The 21,544-nt window shown below is 41.5% G+C and overlaps 1 protein-coding gene across 1 annotated transcript in view; it reads right to left on the bottom strand.

Moving 5' to 3' along the window:
* Positions 1-4,174: 4,174 nt before the first annotated feature.
* The window catches only part of VAT1L (vesicle amine transport 1-like), a gene marked incomplete at its 5' end in the record, with an annotated part of 41,374 nt that continues 24,004 nt past the window's right edge, over positions 4,175-21,544 (bottom strand). Inside the window, 2 exons of the mRNA XM_010153364.1 lie at positions 4,175-4,768; positions 6,761-6,844. Of these exons, the coding sequence (XP_010151666.1) occupies positions 4,670-4,768; positions 6,761-6,844 (183 nt within the window). The remainder of the gene's footprint in view (positions 4,769-6,760; positions 6,845-21,544) is intronic.

Below are 21,544 nucleotides of genomic sequence, written 5' to 3'. Positions count from 1 at the left end.
ATAACATGCTGGGAATTCTGCTCACTTGTTACTCTTGGGCAGAGACGTACATGACTCATTTCGTACGTTCATCCCCTAACTCTGCTTCATCTGTTCTCCCAACACTTCCCAGTTTCTGCACAGTGTACTGGTGGTGAGGTGCCCAACACAGCGCTGGTGAAAATAGCAAAGATCGGAAAAGCATCCTGCTGGCTGCAGAGGCAGCTGACAGGGATAGGCCAGGGAAACAGGGGAATGGCTTAGTTAGGATCAGCTGAGTGCAATCCATCAGCGTGACAGCTCAGGCTGAGAAGATAAAGCTACATTTGCATTTATACTCTAACCTGTTCCCTCAAAGGAGAACATTACGATGTTTGCCTCGATGTTACAAATTACTTGGAAAAAGGTGCCTTGATGCAGACAGCAATTACAGTGTGGTGATTGTTTTGGCTCTTTCTGCAGCGGAACAAAACACCACCTCACAGTGTGGGACTGGTGCTGCCAGAGGGAGAACCTCCTGTGTGGTTTTCTAGGAGCGGGAGGTTTTCAGGGCATTGTGTGCTGGCACTCCTGGCCATACTGGAAGAATCTTCTCTGACAAAACCCAACCAGGGTTAATCGCTGAGCTCTCAGAAAATGAGAGGGGAAGCACAAAATGGAGGATGAGGGGAGACCCAGAGTTACTCAGTGTCCAAGGATGCCTTTTGGTTTTATCTGGGCACACAAAGGCAGCCTGCAGCATCCCCCTTGCCTGGCAGCGGCCTCTCATGTTAAGACTGTGTAGCTGGCCCGGTGGGAAAGCTGGTAAAGGCAGAGCTTTGTTAGTAATCACAGAGAGTTTGCAAAAGGCTAGGGGTGTTTGCTTCCAGCCTTACCCTGACCCCATGATTAGGGATGCACTGATCATTATTTGCTTATTAAGACTTGAAAACAGAGGGCAGAAGTTTACTCTGCTCCTCTTCACCATCAGCAAGTGTTCATGAGCTTTTAGGTTATTGAGCAGATGCAGTAACTACTGAAGTGGGATTTTCCAGGGACCTTACAGGCTTTAGAATTTGTCCTGCATGACTGGAATGAGCCAACGCTAACACTTCCTCTTTGTTAGATATTAAACTCCAGTTCATTGAACCATTTCTTCCTTTCACGCAGGGAGACCTTTAAAGCCACATAGGCAAGTACAGGCTTGAGGTGACCAGTGAGGTTTGGTAGCTGTAACCAGTTCTTTGAAAGAAAAGGTGTAAGCCTCCTAGCAGCCCCAAGACCACGATCCAGGGAGAGTGGGATTTTAGATTCATCATGTCCTCCTGCTTTCTATTAGCTAATTCGGTGGTGGATGTTTTGGATCCTATTTTAAGACTGTTCCCTCAAGAGTATCCTCGTTTCTGAAAGGAACTGTCTCTCTGAGGAGAACACGTGTGTCAATCCATCTCCCAGTGCAATCTGAGTGCTAAAATTCTAGAAACTAGTTTCTATCTGTATCAAAATACACTTCCCAGCACACTTCATGAATGGTGCTTATATAATGTTTGGAATTGCTCAGACTGTAACATTCAACGTTTTATATCTAAAGTGTTAATGCTGTGTGAAGTAGCACACTCAGCCTTTTTATAATAACCTTGATGTACGCTGTAAAAAAAAAATTATTTGTATATCCCTCAGTGACCAAAATGGAAAATAAGGCCTCAGATTTTCCTCTTAACCAATTCCAAGTCAGTTCCCTAATGTGCCCACAATACTAGAATAAAACATGTAAGTCAAGGATAATGCTATGCTCAATATTTTATTTATATTTTTATGTAAACATAATTTGCTTTGTAGGCACAATATAACGAAAGCTCTAAAGCAACAAATACAATTAAACAGTGTTTCAGTTCACTTCAATCAGGCTTAAGTTAAAGAGAAGCTTTCACAGTTCCTTTAAGGCAAACTGAGAAATTATTTGTTTCACTTGAAGAAACTATCCAATTGTCTTAAGAGTTGTTTAAACAACACTGTCAGTAGTAAGCACAGACCTTCATTTCTACTGCAGTAAGAGACTTGGTCGGTCAAGTCTCAGCATCATCACTGTGTACAGCATGCCCTCTACCATGGCAGACGCGATACTACTGTGTGTGGTATCCTAAACGGTACTTCAGGCTGGTGGGCCAAATTCTGCTAGCACAAATCCTGCTTCTGAAACAGATACCTGAAAACTTTCATTCCAGTATAAGCTTCCTAGATGCCATCTTAATACCAGTGAAACACAGAGTAGAAGTTTAGCTTGCTGATGGTAATACTGATCTGTGTGCACTTAGGTCCAGCAGTACTCCTTTGTACTCACTGCAATTACCTGATACTCTGCTGATCAGAAAATGGCCCTAAAATTGGTATGAATCAGCATGAAGAGTATTTCTGCCTCGCTAAAAAAACCAGAAAGAACTAGCCAAAATTATTTCATTTGATTGTTGTCCCTACGGTGCCTGTGGCCATGACCAAGATCACCCATCTTTATTAGTCCTGAAGGGTAATTTAACTGTAGAGCCAACCATACTGCAGTTATAACAGAAGAACGGATTTGCTATTCTGCTTGCCCTACTAATTTAAGGCCTTGAGAATGCCACTTTACTGCCAGCTCAAAGGTCACCAGCAATATTGCTCGCTTTGGCGTCAAATCAAAATTCATAGTTATGTTAAGGTTTGTTGCAGGACAACATCATTACACTAACTGCAAAACAAAATTGGGCATGTTTCCTACCAGTGTCAGCTTATGAGTCATGAAAACTTAATGGCCTTTCTTAAAAGCCCAATTGGCAAGCCCAATACATGGCAAAATTACTGAATAGATATTTTTTCTGTGGATAAATTCACTGTTTGGGCCTGATATGGCACTGGAAGTGTAGGCAAATCCAAACTGAAAAGAAAATAAACTACAGTAAAGTTCTGCATCAACATCTAGAGGAAAATGAAGTTCTGGTTTGATTAATACTTCAAAAGGTTTTTGGCATTTTTCTCCACAGTTATTTCTTCTCATTTTGGAATTTGTTTAACCCAAGGGAAACTCCTTCAGAATGAACATTCTGCACAATATCTGGTATCAGAACAGCAACTTCACGAGTACAGTGTAAAGAGATGGACATTAATACTCAGGCAAGATGAGACAAACAGAAAAAACAAGAATCTTCTAAAACCACACATAAAAGTCATCCAGACCCACAAGTCCTTCACACTGAGAAAAGCCTGAGAAGCCCTCCCTCTCCACTTCTCTATGTTAGTTTTTAACTTCTAGCACTACAGGATACTTGTAGATTTAGATTAACAACTAGTCAACAACTTTTGAAAAAAATAGATTAATTCCCAGATAGGTGGCATTTTAACAAGGTCTCTGACATCCCTTTAGCGCTTCTACTGTAGCTGATTACAGTCATTTCAAAACAACTGTTTGAACAAGACCATTGAGGACCTGAGTAGCTGCTGCTTGGATAGGTGAGACATGGAAAAAGATCTACTTTTGTCGTGTTTAGACATCACTGCCACTAGTGGGAGGTAGATAAGACTAGCTGGTCTTTGAACACTTGATCCTGCAAAGAATTACAAACATAACTGCACATATGGAGCAGAGCTTTGGACAGAACTACTCACCTAGATAAAGTTATCCCTGTCAATAATTTCTGATGGGATTAAGGCCTAAAACTCATTTTTAACAGGGTTAACTTCTGTAGGAGCTCAGCCCCAGCTTGATAGTTGATCAGCACGTTAGCAATTTCAGAGCTGCGAATTTCTTTCCACATGCTGATGAGTGATCCTTACCAATAGGATTTAAAAATGGAATTTAAAATTGGTTTGGATTTTGGACACAGATGTCGATGTGTCCTTAGCAGATGATGTTGATCTGTCAATAAGAATGCTAATTGCTACAGGCAAATTAAAGTTCTGAGTCTAAAAGGAGTGGTTCACTGACCTTTTCCTTTGCCTGTAACGTACGGGGTGATAGCTCAGATCACCAGGAAAGCGTGATGGTTGGCACTCTGAATGAAGAGCTTAATTACTGGTGCTGATGACTAATGTGATTATACAATACTAATCAAAGCCTCTCCATTAATGATTTCTTGCATAATTTCAGATTCCACAATTCAGAATGAGGGATTTTTGAAAATGAAGATAGGATTGCTTATAAAAAGATAAAGCATGACTGAGGAAAATGAAAACTCATCTTTTCTGCAACTTTTATCTGTGGTTCATAAAAGGAAAACTATTTTAATACTGAAAATCCACAAACTTAAAATCCTCCTTTCAGTTACTAGAATCTTCCAGACAGCAAGTGGGGAATTTTTTTTGTGTTACTGTTTCCAACTTGCAAAAAAAGCCCGCACCCCCCAAACCACTTGATGCAAAATGCTGGAATTTGCATGAGAAAGATGCCCATCTAAAATCACACAGTAAGTTAATAAGGCTTTTAAACCAGAACAGAAAATTCCATGGGACAACTCCTACAGGGAAACTGGGTATTACACAGGAATGTCTTAATACTGCACTGGATGGGAATGGCACTGGAGTTCAAAACAACAATGATCAACAGCTCATAGCTCAGCTGACTGCAGACAAATACAACACACACTGTACTACAGCATTTGTTCACTGATGCACAGAATAGATTTCCCAGTCTTGTTCCCTTCCACTTCATCGATTTTTCCGCTTCCACCACCTCTGGCTGTTACTGGATGAATGGCATGCGCTCTTTATTCTCATTGTCCCCTTCATGGTCTTCCTCCTCTTCTCCAGCCTCACTCGTCTCTGTGCTGTCATTGGCCATCTGTAGGATGAAAGATGAAGGACATCAGAGCACCTTGTTTTATCCATTCTTATTTCAGTTTGACTGACTTGATAAGGTGACTTTAAAAATGAAAGAAGACGTGGTTGTGACACGAAAATCATCACTCTGCCTGTGCAAAACTTTTGCTGGCACTGCGCCCCTGCAGGTAAAATTGTAAGCTGTTCCTCCAGCTGGCAGCTGAGCTGCCTGGCAGAAAGCTGCTCTGCAGGACAGTTGCAGGGCAGACTCTGACCTGGGCACTAGTAGCAAGCCGCTGGCAGGGCTCTCGGATAGGAAATGTGACTGTGTGGGAAGTTCAGAGACTGCGTGAGACCCCTCCTCTGGTTTACATCTCCTCCTGTATCTGCTATTCCAGAAACAGGTAACAGTGTTTTGCAGCGCCGGCCTTACAGCAGCTGTTTTACATAAACCCAATGGAACTTCAGAGCGCCATGGATATGTAACTGCTGGCAGAACACACCCATGACAGAGTGCAAGTGCTGGATCATACAAGAGTGGGGAGAACCTGCACTTCCATGTTTTATTGAGATGCCTGTACAGGCAGTAGGCAGTTGCAGAAATCTGAAGTTCAGGATAGCACTTAAGGAGCACACTGTGGTTTCTCCCATGAGAACATACATTAAAAGCTGAGTAAAGGTGCAAGACCCTCCTGTACTTCACCTGGTCAGCCTGACCTGTCTGGAGGCATGGGAAGAGTGGGTAACTGGCCAGGTGCAATCTTTATGGCACAGGTCGTGCGGCGGAATTGCCTTACACGCCAGCATTACCTCTCCGAGGACACGAGAAGATGCTGTGTTAGCCTGTAACCATTCCAACCCAACTAAGCAAGGGACCCGTTTACTTTCTAAAGAGAAATGCAGTGATGTTATACCTGCCCTGTTTGATTGCTAGCCTCTGCTGGAAATAAAAATTAAAAAGCTCAAAACCCACCTGATTTTAATGGGGAAAAGCAATGCTCTGAGGTTATCCGTATTTTTCAATTAACACCTGTTCGTGAAAATGTATCACATTTGTTCTCACCTTCTAACCAATGGCTATTGTGAGTATAGAGTATCGAGAGAACAGATGGAATAAATGTATTAATGTTGTGTTAGGGATTCTTGTTTACATTTTAAGACACAATTCAGCTGAAAATAATGGCCAGTTTCCATGTGTGAGGTCCCCAAAGCCTTCCTTCTCTGTGCAGCAATTTTCTATGGGGCTGCTTTTAGAGTAAGAGCAAGAAAGAGCTTAGCTGCAATTCCAGGTTCTTTTCTGTTCTTTCAAGACAGGAGATATTGCAGGTCTGAAAGCAAACTTCATACATCAGTATTGATCTGAAGTCAATTTTTCATTATCTTCTTTACTGCTCTTTCCTACATCATCAGGGAATGTTCCAGCAGGAGTCTGACTTTCATTTACTGCTGCTCTCTGTGATGTTTCTGTACCATGTTAAGTGCTCCAAATCCAGAGCTCCATCACAACTAACTTCCTTCAGAACATTTCTAGGAGGAAGTATTTTGATATTACAGTTCATATATTGTAACAGAAGTTAGAGAAATCCCTACCAAAGCAACACTGACTTCTGTATGGGAATGAGAGCACTTCTCCCTTTGTATACTGAAGTAATACCAACCGTGCCTCTTTCTGTTCAATCCACTTATTAACACAGGAATTTTGTATTACATGAAATGTCTGTTTGTTTCCCATCACAGGGACAGAAATAGATGTGGCAGTTTTACCCTGATCTAAGACTTGCAGATGTTGTTTTTGGAAAGGCAGCCAGCCAGCCATGCAGTATAGAAAATTAACTGCTGGGACTCCAGGAAATACAATTGCATTTCACTTCGGGTTAGAAATATAGTATGATTATTGGTGCTATTTAGAAGAAAACAGTATAAAGAAACAATCATAAGGGACATTTCTCCAAAGGTTGCTAACACGCTTTAACTTGTCTGACTGTACACCATGTAGGTAGTGCTTTGCACTCACCAGGGGAGTGGGTGCTTTCTCCACATCCAAAATTAGTTTCCCTATGTTTCCTCGGTCATGGATTCTCTGCATGGCCTCCTTCACCTGCAAGAAAGAGAAAGCTATGAATAATGTCCAGACACACACTAAGAGAAGCCTGAATTCCTTCCTTCCAAACCCAGCAATACATTTTAAGGCATGCTATGTGCACAGGCATTCAAACAGCTGCTTGAAGCAAAATCAATAGCTAAACATGTTTTAGTGAACTTAGAAGGCCTGATTTTTGCACTGTGTTTGCAAAAAGGGGATGTGAGTCTTGGTGACAGTTTCCGAGTAGAGTAATACATACATAGTGTTAATGTAGTACAGAAGTAAGGGTTCGTTGAGGTACAGAGAAAAATACAGGCACAGGTATTAATCCTTACAGGTTCTTCATCACATTTTTCCTAATTGATCTATGATATTTTTTTCAATCAATTCCTTTTTCATTCCTCTAGAGGAAATGCCGTATCCAGGCAGTGGCAGTGATTGACTCAATACTGTGGTCCTCACTGCATAAGCGGGTCTTTCTCTCCTCCTTTTTTCCACCCTTTTTCCTTTTGAATTTTCAGTAAGTAGTGTCCTACAGATACCACAAAGCCACGTCTAACAGCCAGCTGCGGTCAGCACGTGTGAGAGAGGAACAAAACCCACTTCTTAGTGGTGCACAGGAGAAGAGCTTATTGTGATGTCTGAAGCTTTGGAACTCATGAGAGCTCGGTGCTGATGAGCTGAAATTGTGTGTGTGTTGCTGAATGGTCCATGTGCAGCATGCAGACCATAGTAAATCACTGAAAACTGGAAGATGTCAGGAGTTTCTTCACTTTCATTGTGGGAAACTTCCGCAACTGACAGTGTCCACAAAAAGGCTGTTTCATAGCACCATCACACTGTATTTGCTGGCATAACAGGATAGTTGAGGCAAGAAAGAGTTGTGTGTTAATGGGATCTACCATCTGTGACAGTTTTATTGAATATTCTAAGAGTAATGGCATAGAAGTTTAAAACAGTATGCTGACTTGCGTCCCACAGTACACTTAAACGCCTGAACTGGAGGTCCAGACACCCAAGATCATTACTGAATGTCTAATGCAGAAGGAGGTATGAGATATTTAAAGATACTAAGCGAATACAGCTTTCAACTTCCAATTAACTTTAATGGATGCTGGGCACAAAATGTCTTTACCATCTGTCAGCCTTATTTTGAAAGCTGACTGCAGTGAACTCAATATTACAACCTTAATTTTGCCAAGTGGTTCCCTTGATTAGTAAATACCAGGCTCAAAACAAAAATCTGTTAGAACAAAAGAAAAATTGCACTGGAAAACACAATGACGTCCTAACTCAGGGCATTACTGTAAATTAACCTTGGAAAACACAACCTTATGAATCCCACTGGATAGCAGGTCGACTCTAAATGTAGTCCACAGACTCACAGAAACTTTGATGAAGTTACCTTGCAGCATAAACAACACCTAACTACCCTGTAAGGCTTGTTCTGTGCTATGGACAATGTTCCTTTAAGAATGTCCTACTAAGGCTCTGAAGAAGCAGCAGCTGTATTATTTTTTATGTCTTATTAGCCAAATCAAGCATTTAGGAGTCTATAGCACAGCATAAATAACCAACATAGATGTGACAGAATCAGAAAAATCAGGAAACACAATTGCCCGTCCACTGACACTTATTACCAGCACATCATGTGGAAAGCAGGGTGTGCAACATTTATTTTAATTTGTACCATATCATATTTAGCAAGGCAAATTTGAGAAAATGTGTTTTCCCTGCATTTTTCACATGCACAGTATCAAATTTAAGACCCCAGAGAAAGATTCAGAAGTTGTTTCCAGGACACTTGTAAGTAGCTCGCAAATGCAAACAGCAGGCAAAGGGAACAATGAAACTTATAAAAATATTAATGGCTATGGGATCCAGATGGAGCTATTAAAATAGATACAGAAATTGAAAAAATTCTGAAGAGCTGATACAACATCTGTATATTTTAGTGTTATTTGCAACTTAGCTACCCAGTTAGTCGCATTCTGTGCTAGTGCAATGCCAGTCAGTATGCTATGTCTGAGTTAAAAGACCATGGGCTATTTTATAAATGAGTAATTTTTACGTTTATGGCTGCCAACAGTCCACTTACTCAACCAAGACTGCAATTGCTTACTTCTCAAGGTGCCAGAATATTAGAACCATTCCCTCCTCTACTACAGACAGCATTAAGAACTTTGTTTGCTATGCTGGTATGGATAAGGCTTGCGTTGCTCTATGCAGACCCTATACAGCATTTACTATTCTGTTACTGCGTACAGCCTGCCTCCCGCCCAGTGTGGCATGGAGCTTACGCTGTCTGTGCCCACGGCTTCGCACGTTACCAAGGAAGATGATGAACCACCCTGCCCTTGGTTAAAATCTGACCCAAGCTTAACTGGCAGTACAGTGAGGCATGTGTCTTCACAAACAAGCTGTAACAACAAGCCCACCCCCTAACAACTTCATACAGAGAAGTATTGCAAAAAGTGAGGGTCTTTGAAGTTGTACATATGAACTAAACCAGAAGTAGTTCACAGAGATGCCTATATAGTCTCAATTTAACAAAACAAGTAATTCAATAGTACCACATTAGCTCTAGACGTTAAAGAGAAATAGTATGGTGCTATAAACACAAGATTTCCTGCTCCCTGGAGCAATGCTAAATTGATACTGTATCTCTAAAAGAAAGACAGATTTCCATATTTCTTTAGCTTATACCTCCTGGCAAACCCTATGATTTGCAAGGTTTTTATTTCACTAAAAGCAAAGAGAATACACTACAGTAATGGCCATAAATTATTTTCCTCTAATGAATACAACAGCAGTGTATGCACCAGGGACACGGTATGGTGCTATTGTAGCCATTGTGTCTTCAGTGAGCTGATAGCGATGCTAATTTAAAACGAAGTACAAGCTTGCATAAGTAAAGAGAAAACCAAAAATTAGTTTGGTTTCTTACTAGCATTTCTAAAATAGTAAAGTACTAATAACAGCAGAGTATTAACGGTACTAAAAGCACTAATACTGCAACGAAGAAACCAGCTCTTTTAGGAATTGCACTGTATGCACAAATGACTTACATTAAGTTTAACAAAGCGCTCTGTCAGCACTCCTGACTGATTTGCAGTACACTTCTACATGAGAAATACATGTAAACGAAGCACAAAATTCAGCATGTTATTACCTGTAACCACTCAGACTTGAAGAAAGATCTTCATACTGAAATTAAAAATAGCAGCCACAACACAACAAATCCTTTCTGCAGACCTAAAACCATGAAACGCAGGGTATATTCCAAACAGAGCAAGTAACATCATGTGCTGTCAGGTTATGGCATTATATTTGGATATTTGCAGCTAGCTTCTGATCACATTGGTTTCTTATCGCTTTTTATGGGTGTGTAAAACCAGCCCATTTCACACTGACTGAAAGACTTTTTTCCCCAAAAATGCACCTTGTACACCTGCCTTGGTACTAGTTATTTTCCTGTGTTCTCCTTGGATTTTTCTTGTTTGTTTTAAGCCCTATATTTTCCCCAGGTGAAATTAGTGACTGGGACAGATTCCTTGCCTGGCTTTTCATCTCAGGTCATTCATTGCAGGTCTCCACCTCTACTGTCCTGGCAGTCTTGGCACTGATCCTTCTATGTGCTGAAACGGTGGCCGAAGGGGAGCGCAGTGCCTTACAGAAGAGACCTTGTGATTTAGCCTGGGACCTCCACTACACAACCACCCTGCAGTCCACAATTCCTCTGCAAAGCTCCTGAACAGAGCTGTTTTCCTGGATGTAAGTCTGACCCTTTATAAATAACACATGCTTGAAAGAAACAATTACGCTTCAACTTCATATTGCTATAGTGAGGCCTCCACTTATTTAGCTGTTTTACTTCAACCTAATTTGTTGGTTGCTCTGCATTTGAATCAACAGCCAAGTCATTTCCACTGAGGTATTCATAAATGCCTGCTGACATTCAGTTGTGTCTGGAATCCACTGTGTTGCTGGAATACAGCAAAAGCTGTCTACTGCTTTATAAATATAGGAAAAGTTAAATGGAAAACGTATTACTAATTATCTGTTGCACCATTTCACAGTGTGAAAGATAAATGCAGCCTGCCTAAGAAACGGATGCTATTTTCAAGCCTTTGGATATTACTTTAAACATAATGATCCATTTCTGTATTTGGCTCTTACACGGAACCAATCTCAGGAGTAATATAAGGGAGACTGCAAAGCTGGAACACTGAACGGCTCGCTATGCCAGCCTAACACACTGGGAGCTTTAGGCCCACGTAGTAATGTGGATGTTTAGTAGAGAGAAACAATGAAGGCAATGTGCCATGGAAAAACTTCCTAGTGAAAATGTCAAAACATAATGCTTTCGTTGTCCTCCGTGAAGCTGTCAGCTCAGTAATATCATGAATTCTACCAATTTTTTGCAGTAAAGTTATACATTTACTTAAAAAAGAAAAAGGAGTTGAAAGACACTGAGACAGTGGTGCAGCAGACGAGTGGATTTTCTAAGTCCACAAGATTGAATGCAGCTTGCTGCACAAACTGCTGTCTACAGATGACAGCTTTGTTTTTGCCGACACATCTTTACCCCCGCACTCTCAGCTATGGCAGGTTTATTGGATAGTGGCAGAGGACTATGTACTTTCTTTTCTTGGGCCCCTCTGGTGATAATGCATTTCCCTAACCTATATGTAAGGATTTCTGCTTACAATAAAGGAATCCTTCATTCCCCATTTTGGTGAATTAGACCCTAAGAAAGGCTACAAGAATCTTATGCCAAGGTTACAAATTAATTCCAGACAGACAGAGAGAAGACAAATACTAGATTATCTCATGGGATCTTTCTAACACTCAGCCTGGTCTTTGGTTTGGTATTGTTGTGCAGAATAGGTCCAAATCTTACCTCGTAATGCTCTTGTGGGGTTCAGTAGATGCTGGAAAGGAAAGCATGCAGCACGACAGCTACTTTTTGAGGAGAATTTAGAACATTCTGTGCATGTGAACAGATTTCATTCCCTGTTCCACTGGTGTAACTTCCTGACATCAGTAGGTTGCGTGTGAACGAGAAGAGCAGGTATTGGGAAAGATGAAAGTCTCAGCTGATAAAGTAATACCAGCAGTGTTCAGAGGCTTCAATTACTCAAACATACATTCTGTGAATGAATATGATCCTTCAAACATGGTTTTCACACAGGTCAGCATTTGCTGACCACTCCTCCAACCTCAGCACAGCGTGAGTTTTCTGTGAGGAGAAATTATTAGCCTTGCCCTAGTCCTGTATATGCAGCTAAAACAGTAAGTCTGGCTTCTGCATTACTTCTGTGCAGGCTCTCCTGACAAGAGTTGTCTGCACGAGCATTCTTTACCGATAATTAATGTTTCTCTTGCTCACTGTCGTGTGTCTGAGAAGCCTGCAACTGCATCATGTCTGCAAAATCACATGGGCAGGATCTCCATGGTGATGCTGTCATGCGGTATGCAAACATCAGCTGGCTAGTCAAGGTTACTTTGGCAACCCAAGTGTCACAGGTAATGATCCAAATCTTGTTCAGCTTTATGAAAGAATAATCTGAATTAAAAACTTGCCTGTTTTTCACTCCAGGGCTGGTTTTGTTCCATTGCTGTTCATAACAGACACTATTTCAATGAGCCCAGAGCTATCTCCATTAGAATTAGAAACACTGGTATCAATAACACTTATTTAAGCATCATTTGTATGCAGTAATGAAAAAAGAGCTGCATACTGCAGTCTATTCTAGCTCAGATACCACATAAGCAAAGCTTTAACACTGTAGTTTTCATTACTGCCATAAGGCAACATGATTTTTATTATCAGACTCACTGGTGTGGTGTATTACAAAGCTGTGTTGTCTTTAATATGAATTGTGAGCTGCATTATAATTGCAGATGCTCAGGGGAAGAATTTTCTTTCATGTCACTGGCACGAAAACTGAACACAGCACTCCACACAGACAAAAATCATGTAGCCTCTGTCTTCTGTCTATTTAGGTTTGGTGTGTGGAATAGAGGAAACTCAAGGAACCAAGGATAAGAGTTTCTCAGCTTGAGAGAAGTGAACCTGTATACTACTCCAGGCAGATTTTGCCAGGGAGTCAGGGCACGGGAAGTATAGGACACAAGTAAATCTCCCTCTTAGGCTGCATTTGCCACAGCCCTGTTTGCCAATAGCAAGGGCAGGACAGGGGCTCCCTGGATATCCTGTGACACACACGGTGAGCAGTTGCTGGGCTCCTTTGCACTAATGACACCATCCATCTACTCTAAAAAGTAACAGCTGTCAAAATCTAGTATTGTTTTGCTGGCATATTTCCTCCTCACTGATCTTGAAATGTCTCTCTCCTGTTTATGCAACACCATTTAGTGGAGTAGTATTTCAGTGGAAACATGCTGACAGGTTTTTAAAGCTTTTTTTAAGTTTGCAATACTTTCCTTTCTCAGGCTAAACCTTCTGGACAAACTTTTGTAGAAAAGCAGTTTGCCCGGGTGTGATTACTGATAATTATCCTACCACAGACACGGGTATTTGGGCAAAACTATACTTCTGCTGATAAAGATTATTTCCCTTGGAACAATCTGTATTGACCACCAAACACTCCCACGGGAATGACCTGCATTCATGATAGGAGTATTTTTCCTTGCACCATGTAGCAGAACAGCTAGCAGAAAAAGTGCTGCTGGTATTTAGCTGCCCCAACCACTGTAACTAAATGCTCCAGCTATCAGTCTGCATGGGAGCTGGGGGCTGGCAAACCTGCATCTGCAATAGACCTGATGGGCCTCTCTTTCCCAGCCAGATTCTTCTCTCTCTAGAAATAATGGTGTAGGTAAGAGACCTCTCAAACTCTCAGGGTTCTGGAGGCTGGGGGTATGCAGCATCTTGCAAGAGAGATGGAGAAGCAGCAAAATATTTACAGGACTTCGGATAGGCTCTATTCCTGCCCAAGGTGGATACAACCAGCTCTCAAGGTGCAGAAATCAAGCCCTGAGCAAACGCAAGGCAACACATCTAACTCGGGGTATCTGGGGCCCGATTTTCATAAACACCTATCTAAAAAAAAGCACATGGGGAAAACATGGATACAGTCAAAATCAGCTGCTGAAGTGTTAAAAAGTGAGTACAGTTAGCAATGACTTAGAGCTCGTTATAGTATTTTGGACACAGGAGTAGGAAAACAACTTGGGTCAGGAGTATATTCCCTTGCTGTGAAACTAAGACGTCGTGTCATCCTGCTGGTATCCATGTGAAATCAAAAAGGATTTTATCCAACTCACCTGTTAGGCTGAACTTTGGCACCAATGGTTTGCCTGCATACATGCAAACACAAAGTACCTTTAAAATCCCTTTGGTCCCCCCATTGCTATTCCCAGCTACAAACAGCAGCTCCGGCCTCTATCCCCTTCTGCTGCCTGTCAGTGAGGAGAGACCTTTTCTCCGGAGTACCTTTTAGCCTCACGCTATGTTGCCATGGCAGCAAGACTAAAACCAGACCCAAGATGAGGAAAATGTCAACGGAATAAAAACTGACGCCACAGGCAAATTCTGACTCGGAGTCCTCCCTTGGCTACTGAAGGGATCTATTAAGTTATACATCTTTCAGACGGAGAGCTACAGCTGCACAACTGTGCTGCTTTCACTATTTCCTATAAGCTCCTGCTGACGTCAATGAGTATTTGTTTTGCCTCAGCAAAATTCAAAGAAAAAGAGATTTAAAGCCTTGTAATTACGAAATAACTGAGCCAAATCTTGCCAGCTTTTACTTAAGAAGTCAACAGGGATAAAGCAGCAAAAAGGCAGAACCAACAGCAAATCAAAAATGTAGAAGTAATAAACAGCAGTGCCTAGATTACAATTTGGTGGGAGCTTTCCTACAAGGTAAAAGAGGAGAACAGACTGAAAACTAATCCATCAACAGAGATTTAGAGCAAGTTAGGACAGCTCAGGCTATTCAGCACTCCGACAGTTGGAGACTGGCACTTTGGTTGCAAGTGAAGTGCTATCGAAAGAACATCTGTGTATTACCTTAGAAAAACCTGCAGAGTGAGAAGAAAAGCTATTTTTGATTTAAACTGGCACAACACAGCTTTTCTCATTATCACTTGTTACTAACATAAGCTTGAAGAAAAAGGGATTTTTTTCTGCATTAATATGGGAAATAATTACCTCATTACTTCCAAAGTCAAGAGCTGTTTCTGAAGGGTAGAGAGTTGGTGAGTAAATCCCTGGGACACACTTGAGCAGAAAAACCACATCGTGTGAATCGGGATGAAGCTTTAAGCTGCTGATTCTTTGGGATTGCTGGTACAAATTAGGATAGCACGGTCCCAACTTATACCAGGAAGATGGCTGTTAAGCACATCAAAGCCACGAGTAGAGAAGCTCAGAACCTCTGTGGCACTTCACTCTGAGCAATAACGCATCTCGCCATAAGTCACAGCCAACTGTGCACACAGGGATGCCCCAGACACTCCTGAGCCTTGGGGTATTCAAAAGCGTCGTGGTTCAGACTCCAGTGAGTCTGGTGTGTTCTGCAGCACCAGCTCCTGCTGGGGAAAACTCGTCCGGCTGCAGGGGAGCTTTGGCCATCGCAGGCAGAAGAAACAGGCCCTCTGTATTTGGTTAAGATGCAGCAGTCTCCTGACTAAATTGAATTCATACCTACTGTTCAGTCTGGCATATTGCTGTATTCCATCACATCTGTTATAACAATTTATGGCAGGAAATAAAGTTTATGACATTCATCACTACGCAATTAAAAGAAGACATTTTACACTGTTATTGACTATCAAGCTCCATGACATCAGCTTTGAAGCTCTTGCCTCAGCAATGCTGCCTTGTGATCTCTCTGGAAAAACATTTGGAGAAGAACTGCCCCAACCCTTAGCATGCTCTAAGGGTTAGTGTCATTGAACCCTCCCCTCATACACCCCCAGAACACCCAGCCTTCATTACAAGCACTCTGCTCTGCATAGTGTTGTGGCAGTGTCCTTCCAATTGCAATGCCTGGACTGTAGAAAGTGAGTGTCGTTGCTCTGCTCTGCACAGCCTTGCAGCACCAGTCCTGTCTCGTTACTCCTCCACGGGAACCTGGCAGAGATGCCTTGTCACACAAGGGAGAGATCAGACAGCCTTTCTGAAACTGTATTGTTTCACTGCCATATGAGAACTCCCAGTCTGAAGTACTTCCAGAACCGCAGCTTCTCCTCCAGACCATCTCGACACTCGAGGGACACTATTTTAAGCCAGAAGAATCTGTTCTTTGACACCATATTCTGAACTGCCTCTGAACTACCCTGCTGCAAGGTGTTCTGAGTCCATCCATGTCTCAGCTCTGCCTCCGGGCACATGGGCACAAACGTGGCCACTGGCTGGGGCAGGGGGAACCCAGCAAACCAGCCTGCAAAACATCAGGCTGTTCCTGAACATGCATTTATCAAGAATCAGTGAAATTCTACCATGCTTTGTCCATGCGTGCAGTTACACCAGACTAGAAGTGAAATACCGAAGACTAGGCTCTCTTCTGCAGGGACTCCGCTCTTCTGAGCAACGCTTGGGACCCAATTCCCAAGGTTTCCAGGCACAGCAGACGTTACATCAATGGCAGTGTTAAACCTTCACAGCGACAGCACCCATTGTTCCAGACTCAGGGATGTTTTCTGTGGTGTAATCCTGCTCCGCTGTATGGCCATGGACAAAAGATTTGCATTACGTGCCTTGAACACACAATGTTTACATAGTTCATAGGAATACTGCTTTGGGCTAGGGCTTCAGTCAGGTGGCTCTTTCAGCCACAGCACAGCTTTGGTGTACAGGCTATTACAACTCTGAGTGTTCAGAGCAAATAATATCAGAAAGTTATTCCAGAAAGCTCAGTGCCTGTTCCACGTGCTGTTTCTTTTACTGTCCCTCTAACCGACACTCACTGTCATGTTAGATGCTGGATATTCGTATAGACAAATACCACATTTAAAACCTGAAACCTGATATTCAAACTAACATATTCAGCAAAATAATTGTTCATCTGAAATTCCTAAATTAGGTTGCTTGCTTTTAGTATTTTCTCTAAGACAATAATCATAACACAGAGATTGCCCTACAGACTGTGTGTCCAATCAGATAGTTCACAGCAGGCTAATATATATAGGAACCCTCTAGTATCGACAATGTATCTGCTTTGCTGCCTCAGTGTTAATTTATATCAGTATCTGTAATGAGCAATAATACCATTACTAAACTGCAATACCATATAAAACTCTCAATTATCACATTAAATCTGGATTATATTATGCTAAGAAATGCCTTTATGCCCAAGAGTAATTTTGCTTTTAAATCTCATCTCTGTTTAAAACGGTTGAAAAGAATCTATGAGCCATTTTCATTAGGTGAGAACATTCATCTTGATTAATGATTGTTATGCACTAAAAGAAACTGTTATTTTGGATACAATCGTTGCATTTTGTTCAGGCTAAAATTATGTAAACTAGAAAAGTAAACTTGCTTCCAGTTAAGGTTCCCCATTATACTCAGAAATGGAGAATTTAATCATAGTATGCATTAATGTTGTAAAATGTTATAAAATCTTAAAGCTTTAAGACTTTAAACTCATGATGGGGAATGTTGGATAACAAAAAAATCCAAGTCAAAACAGCCTAATAATCAGGTGGCAGCAGAGCAGAGTTGTGCATGTGCGTGCTGCTACTACTCCCAAGCAAATGCCCACGGCCACCTTTCACAGCCTTTGGGGCAACTGCAGGGGTGTCTTGGTGAGCCCTAAGAGTGGGCCAGCCTGGGAGATGCCCGTTGCCACGGACAGGGATGCTCATTCTCTTGCTCTCTAGAGAGTAACGAATTCCTCCATGTGGTGATGATCCGTTAATGACCCCACCGTGTGTAAGGCAGGACTCAAACACTGGAATATGTTGACTCATGAAGTTTAATACTCAACTGTCCTTCCCAATTACAATCACTACAGCAATGGATCAGCTGGTTAATATGTAGAAGAGTATCTACATAAAGCTACAAAATTAACTTATCTACAAATCTTATCGATAAGAGAACAGTAAGTGCTTTTTTGTTATGTCAGCCCAGTTTAACAAAACTGAACACAAAACTTGTGTCTTCTTCACAACGAAGAGAATCTAGTAACCTAATTAGACTATTAGTATGAAAATTAAAAAAAAATTAAAACAACAATGCAGGAGATTAATTTTGTGCTACTGCTCATAGGATTTCCAAAAATCCTACCAGTCTGCCAAAACCAGTCATCAACATGATTAGCTGCTGAGAGACAAACTTGGTTTTGCTGATGGAACTACTCATTTACTACTTCTTTGGCTATTGTTACATAGCTACACTGATAAGCAGATCCCAAGAGAAGAGCTAGAACGTTCACTTTAGAAAGGCATTTCTGAAACCAAAAAGGCTCAGTTAATTTCATTTACCAGACTTCTGTGTATACTGACAACTAAACATCCTTCTGCCATAGCAAACAGCTATGTCAACATTATCTCTTTTTAGGCCAAGCACCCAAAATCCCCAAAACCAGAAACAGGTGAGCTAGAATATGCAGCAGAAATGCTGCAGGCATGGTACCTGGTGCTTCTCACCACAGCATCTCCTGCCCTTCTGCTCTAGTAACCACCTTCCTGCCCACTGTCCGTCATGGAAGATGGCCCCAGGGACCAACACTGCCAGTGTAGCACCTTTTAGACAAAACAGACCTATTACGTTTAAATATAGAGAGATTTTCCTTATTATCTCCCCCTCCCTTTTGATTCTTTTCAGTGACTCCTTAGATAGCTTTATAGACATTCCTTGATTAATGAAGTATTAGACTCACACATTACAGCCAGGAAAAAACCCTCAAAATAACTAGTCTGACTTTTTGCAAATCAGAAGCCAAAACCTCATCCAAAATCATCAGGATCTCTTCCCAGCCTGAAAACTGGAAGGTTTCAAAAGCAAGAGGAGTCTGAATTATCTGTGTTCTGTATTGTGCCAGACATATAAGGATGACATCTCGCAGCGCTCTCAGCATCACCAAGTAGACTTCATTATTTCTATCTCAAGTTTTTTTAAATCCTTAGCACCTGGGTAAATAGGACTTTTAAAATTGAAACTCAGACCAGAAAAAGTTTTTGAGAGAATGAAATTCATCTCTAGGAACTATTAACACAAACCTCAGACTTCCGCTTTATGGTACCCTGGGAGAAAAGCTGAATTTCTCACATTAGCAGTCCCTGCTTGTTCAAACCTGAACAACCGAGCGCTTTCTTTCTGAACCAGTCAACTAGTTAACAAAGGAGTCTGAGTGGAATTTTTTGTCACAGAGGAAAATCCTCAGTTCCATTCACAGGTTCTGTGGCTTAAGCGACACACACTAACAGCGGATAGCACAAGAATGATATAGCATCTAAATGAGTCTTTGAAAGCTTCGTTTCTAGTATTTTCCTTTTAGTACCTGTTATGTATCTAGTGTTTTTCATTTATGGCATCCCATAGTTACTTCTCTGAGTGACAGAAAACACTCACTCTTCCAAATCTCAAGAATTCCTTTCCACTTAGTGGTACTACTACCTCTGGGGAACAGGAGATAAACTCCGTTAGAATCCATAGAGAATTATTTCTGCTGGTGGATGCAATGTATTGACACATATTTAATCAACCTGCAGGCAAGGCTGGGAGAAGGCAGGCAGAAGGTTCATTGCATTATCAGGGAGAAATCAAAAGAAATGGATTGAAGCATGTTTGGAGTAAGGGTATAAATCAAGTAGCTTTTGTTCTCTAATATGTCATGAAGAGTCCAGTTTTTCACTAGGGAAAGGACTCCATGCAACACTGTTTTCCTAGCTCTTGAGAACAGCTTAGATTTTATGACACAAACAGTAAAAATGAAGTGTAAACTAAACATGTTAGAGTCAAACATTCAAGCTAAACACAGAAGAAATGTGCTCTCTCTCCTGGAGTTATGCACACACACTGGTGTTTTCAGAGGTGTCCTTGATGTCCAGAGTACATTCCCCCGGCTTTGGCAAAGCTTTCCCTAGCAAATTCTCTGGTTATTTTCTTGCAAGGGTACCGTATCACTGTATCAGTTCGAAACATAAGGAATGTGTGCAATTTATTACTTAAAAGCCAGCCAGTGTATTTCAGTGGGCAGACTACTGCTGTAAACTACTGCTCTTCAGAGTCATTAATCAGCAGCTTGCTCCATGTAGCAGGTTTGTTCTATTTTTTTCTAATAGACAACAAACCAGTTTTTCCCATATACAATCTCCTGTTGCTAATTTAATTAACTGGAAGCATGTGGCTAGTTTATCTTTAGCACTGCACACTCTCTTCAGTGGAATCTATCAATGCTTCCTGTATCATTTTGCTGCCTGCTTCCCCCCGCCGCACACTACCCAGCGGGACCCGAGCCTGCGTGTTTTCCTTTGGCCCGCGGTTACAGCCAGCCATTATCTCCCTGGCACACGCGGGCAAACAGAAATGGCAATCTGTCCTGACCCAGACACACGGATCCTGACTGCACTTCCAACTTCCAGCATCTCATGCCTTCTAGAAAAGTATTTTCAGCCTGTGTATCTCCATAACTAATTAATTCTTAGCAGAGTGCTTACTAAGTAGATTAGGAGAGTGCTGTAGCTGTGGGCTGTATTTATGTTAATTGAGCGAGGCTTAGTCTCACACTAGTCAGCTTCTAACCTTTGGAAGAGCAATATTTGAACACCAAATCAACGTTCATCAGAAATATTGCCAAAATACTCTTCCACGTCTGCTGCTTCATTCCAAAACATGAAGATGCCATTCCCCTGAAACGGCTTACTGCCATTTGGTAGGACGCGTTCCGCTCTGAGACTACAGCCCCCATCAAGGGGTGAATCGCGAAGGCTCGCAGAGATGCTGAGCCACAGCCCAGGAGCTTGGCTGTCAGAGGCCAGAGCTGGAAATTAGAGATTTTCAGGCTGATCCATGATCTCTTCGCTAACATGCTGCATGGCATCAGGCCAGTGAAGATACCCACATCTCCTTTGTTATTTATCCATTAAATGAGTATTACAGCTTGAATATTCTCAGCATGCACAAAGGAACGTTCTGGAGACTCTAGATGGCAAAATGTTTAAACACAGGTATTCAACTGGCAGGCTAGACAAAATAAGCTAAATTTCAGAAGCTGTAAAGAAAATATAAGAAAAGAAAGCACTGACCTGAAATAAATTACTTGTTTAATTACATTCCATTCATATAGCTTGAACTTCATGCAGTGCTTATGAATAATATACAGCAATTGAAAATAATTGACTTCTGCTCACATACTTAACAGACTTAACAAGTGAAGTCTGACTTTTTCCTAAAATAGCTCATTCACCCAACCGGATTTTGTGGCAATGATAGTTAATGTCATGCATCCGAGGCCCTATGCAGCCACAGAGCCTATCTACAAGTCTTGTCTTGCTTCTTTCTATCTCAGTGTTAATAAAACCGTCACCACGTTACATTGCCGTCAGCAGTGTCTGAAGCCAAAGAGACTCCTGGGTTATGCCACCACTCGCTGATACAGGCAGGAAGGGCAGAATGAACTATGTAGCAATATGAAGTCCTTTTAAACAGCATTAAATGGGGAAATGCTTTAGAGGGAAAAAAACCTGCAAAATCTGATTAATCTCCAGTAATTTCAAGGTAGTTTTATTCCTCTA

Source organism: Eurypyga helias, unplaced genomic scaffold, assembly GCF_000690775.1.
Source record: "Eurypyga helias isolate BGI_N326 unplaced genomic scaffold, ASM69077v1 scaffold46596, whole genome shotgun sequence".
Taxonomy (NCBI): Eukaryota; Metazoa; Chordata; class Aves; order Eurypygiformes; family Eurypygidae; genus Eurypyga; species Eurypyga helias.
The sequence above is the reverse complement of the archived record's forward strand: the minus strand, read 5'-3'. Positions and strand labels throughout refer to the sequence as shown.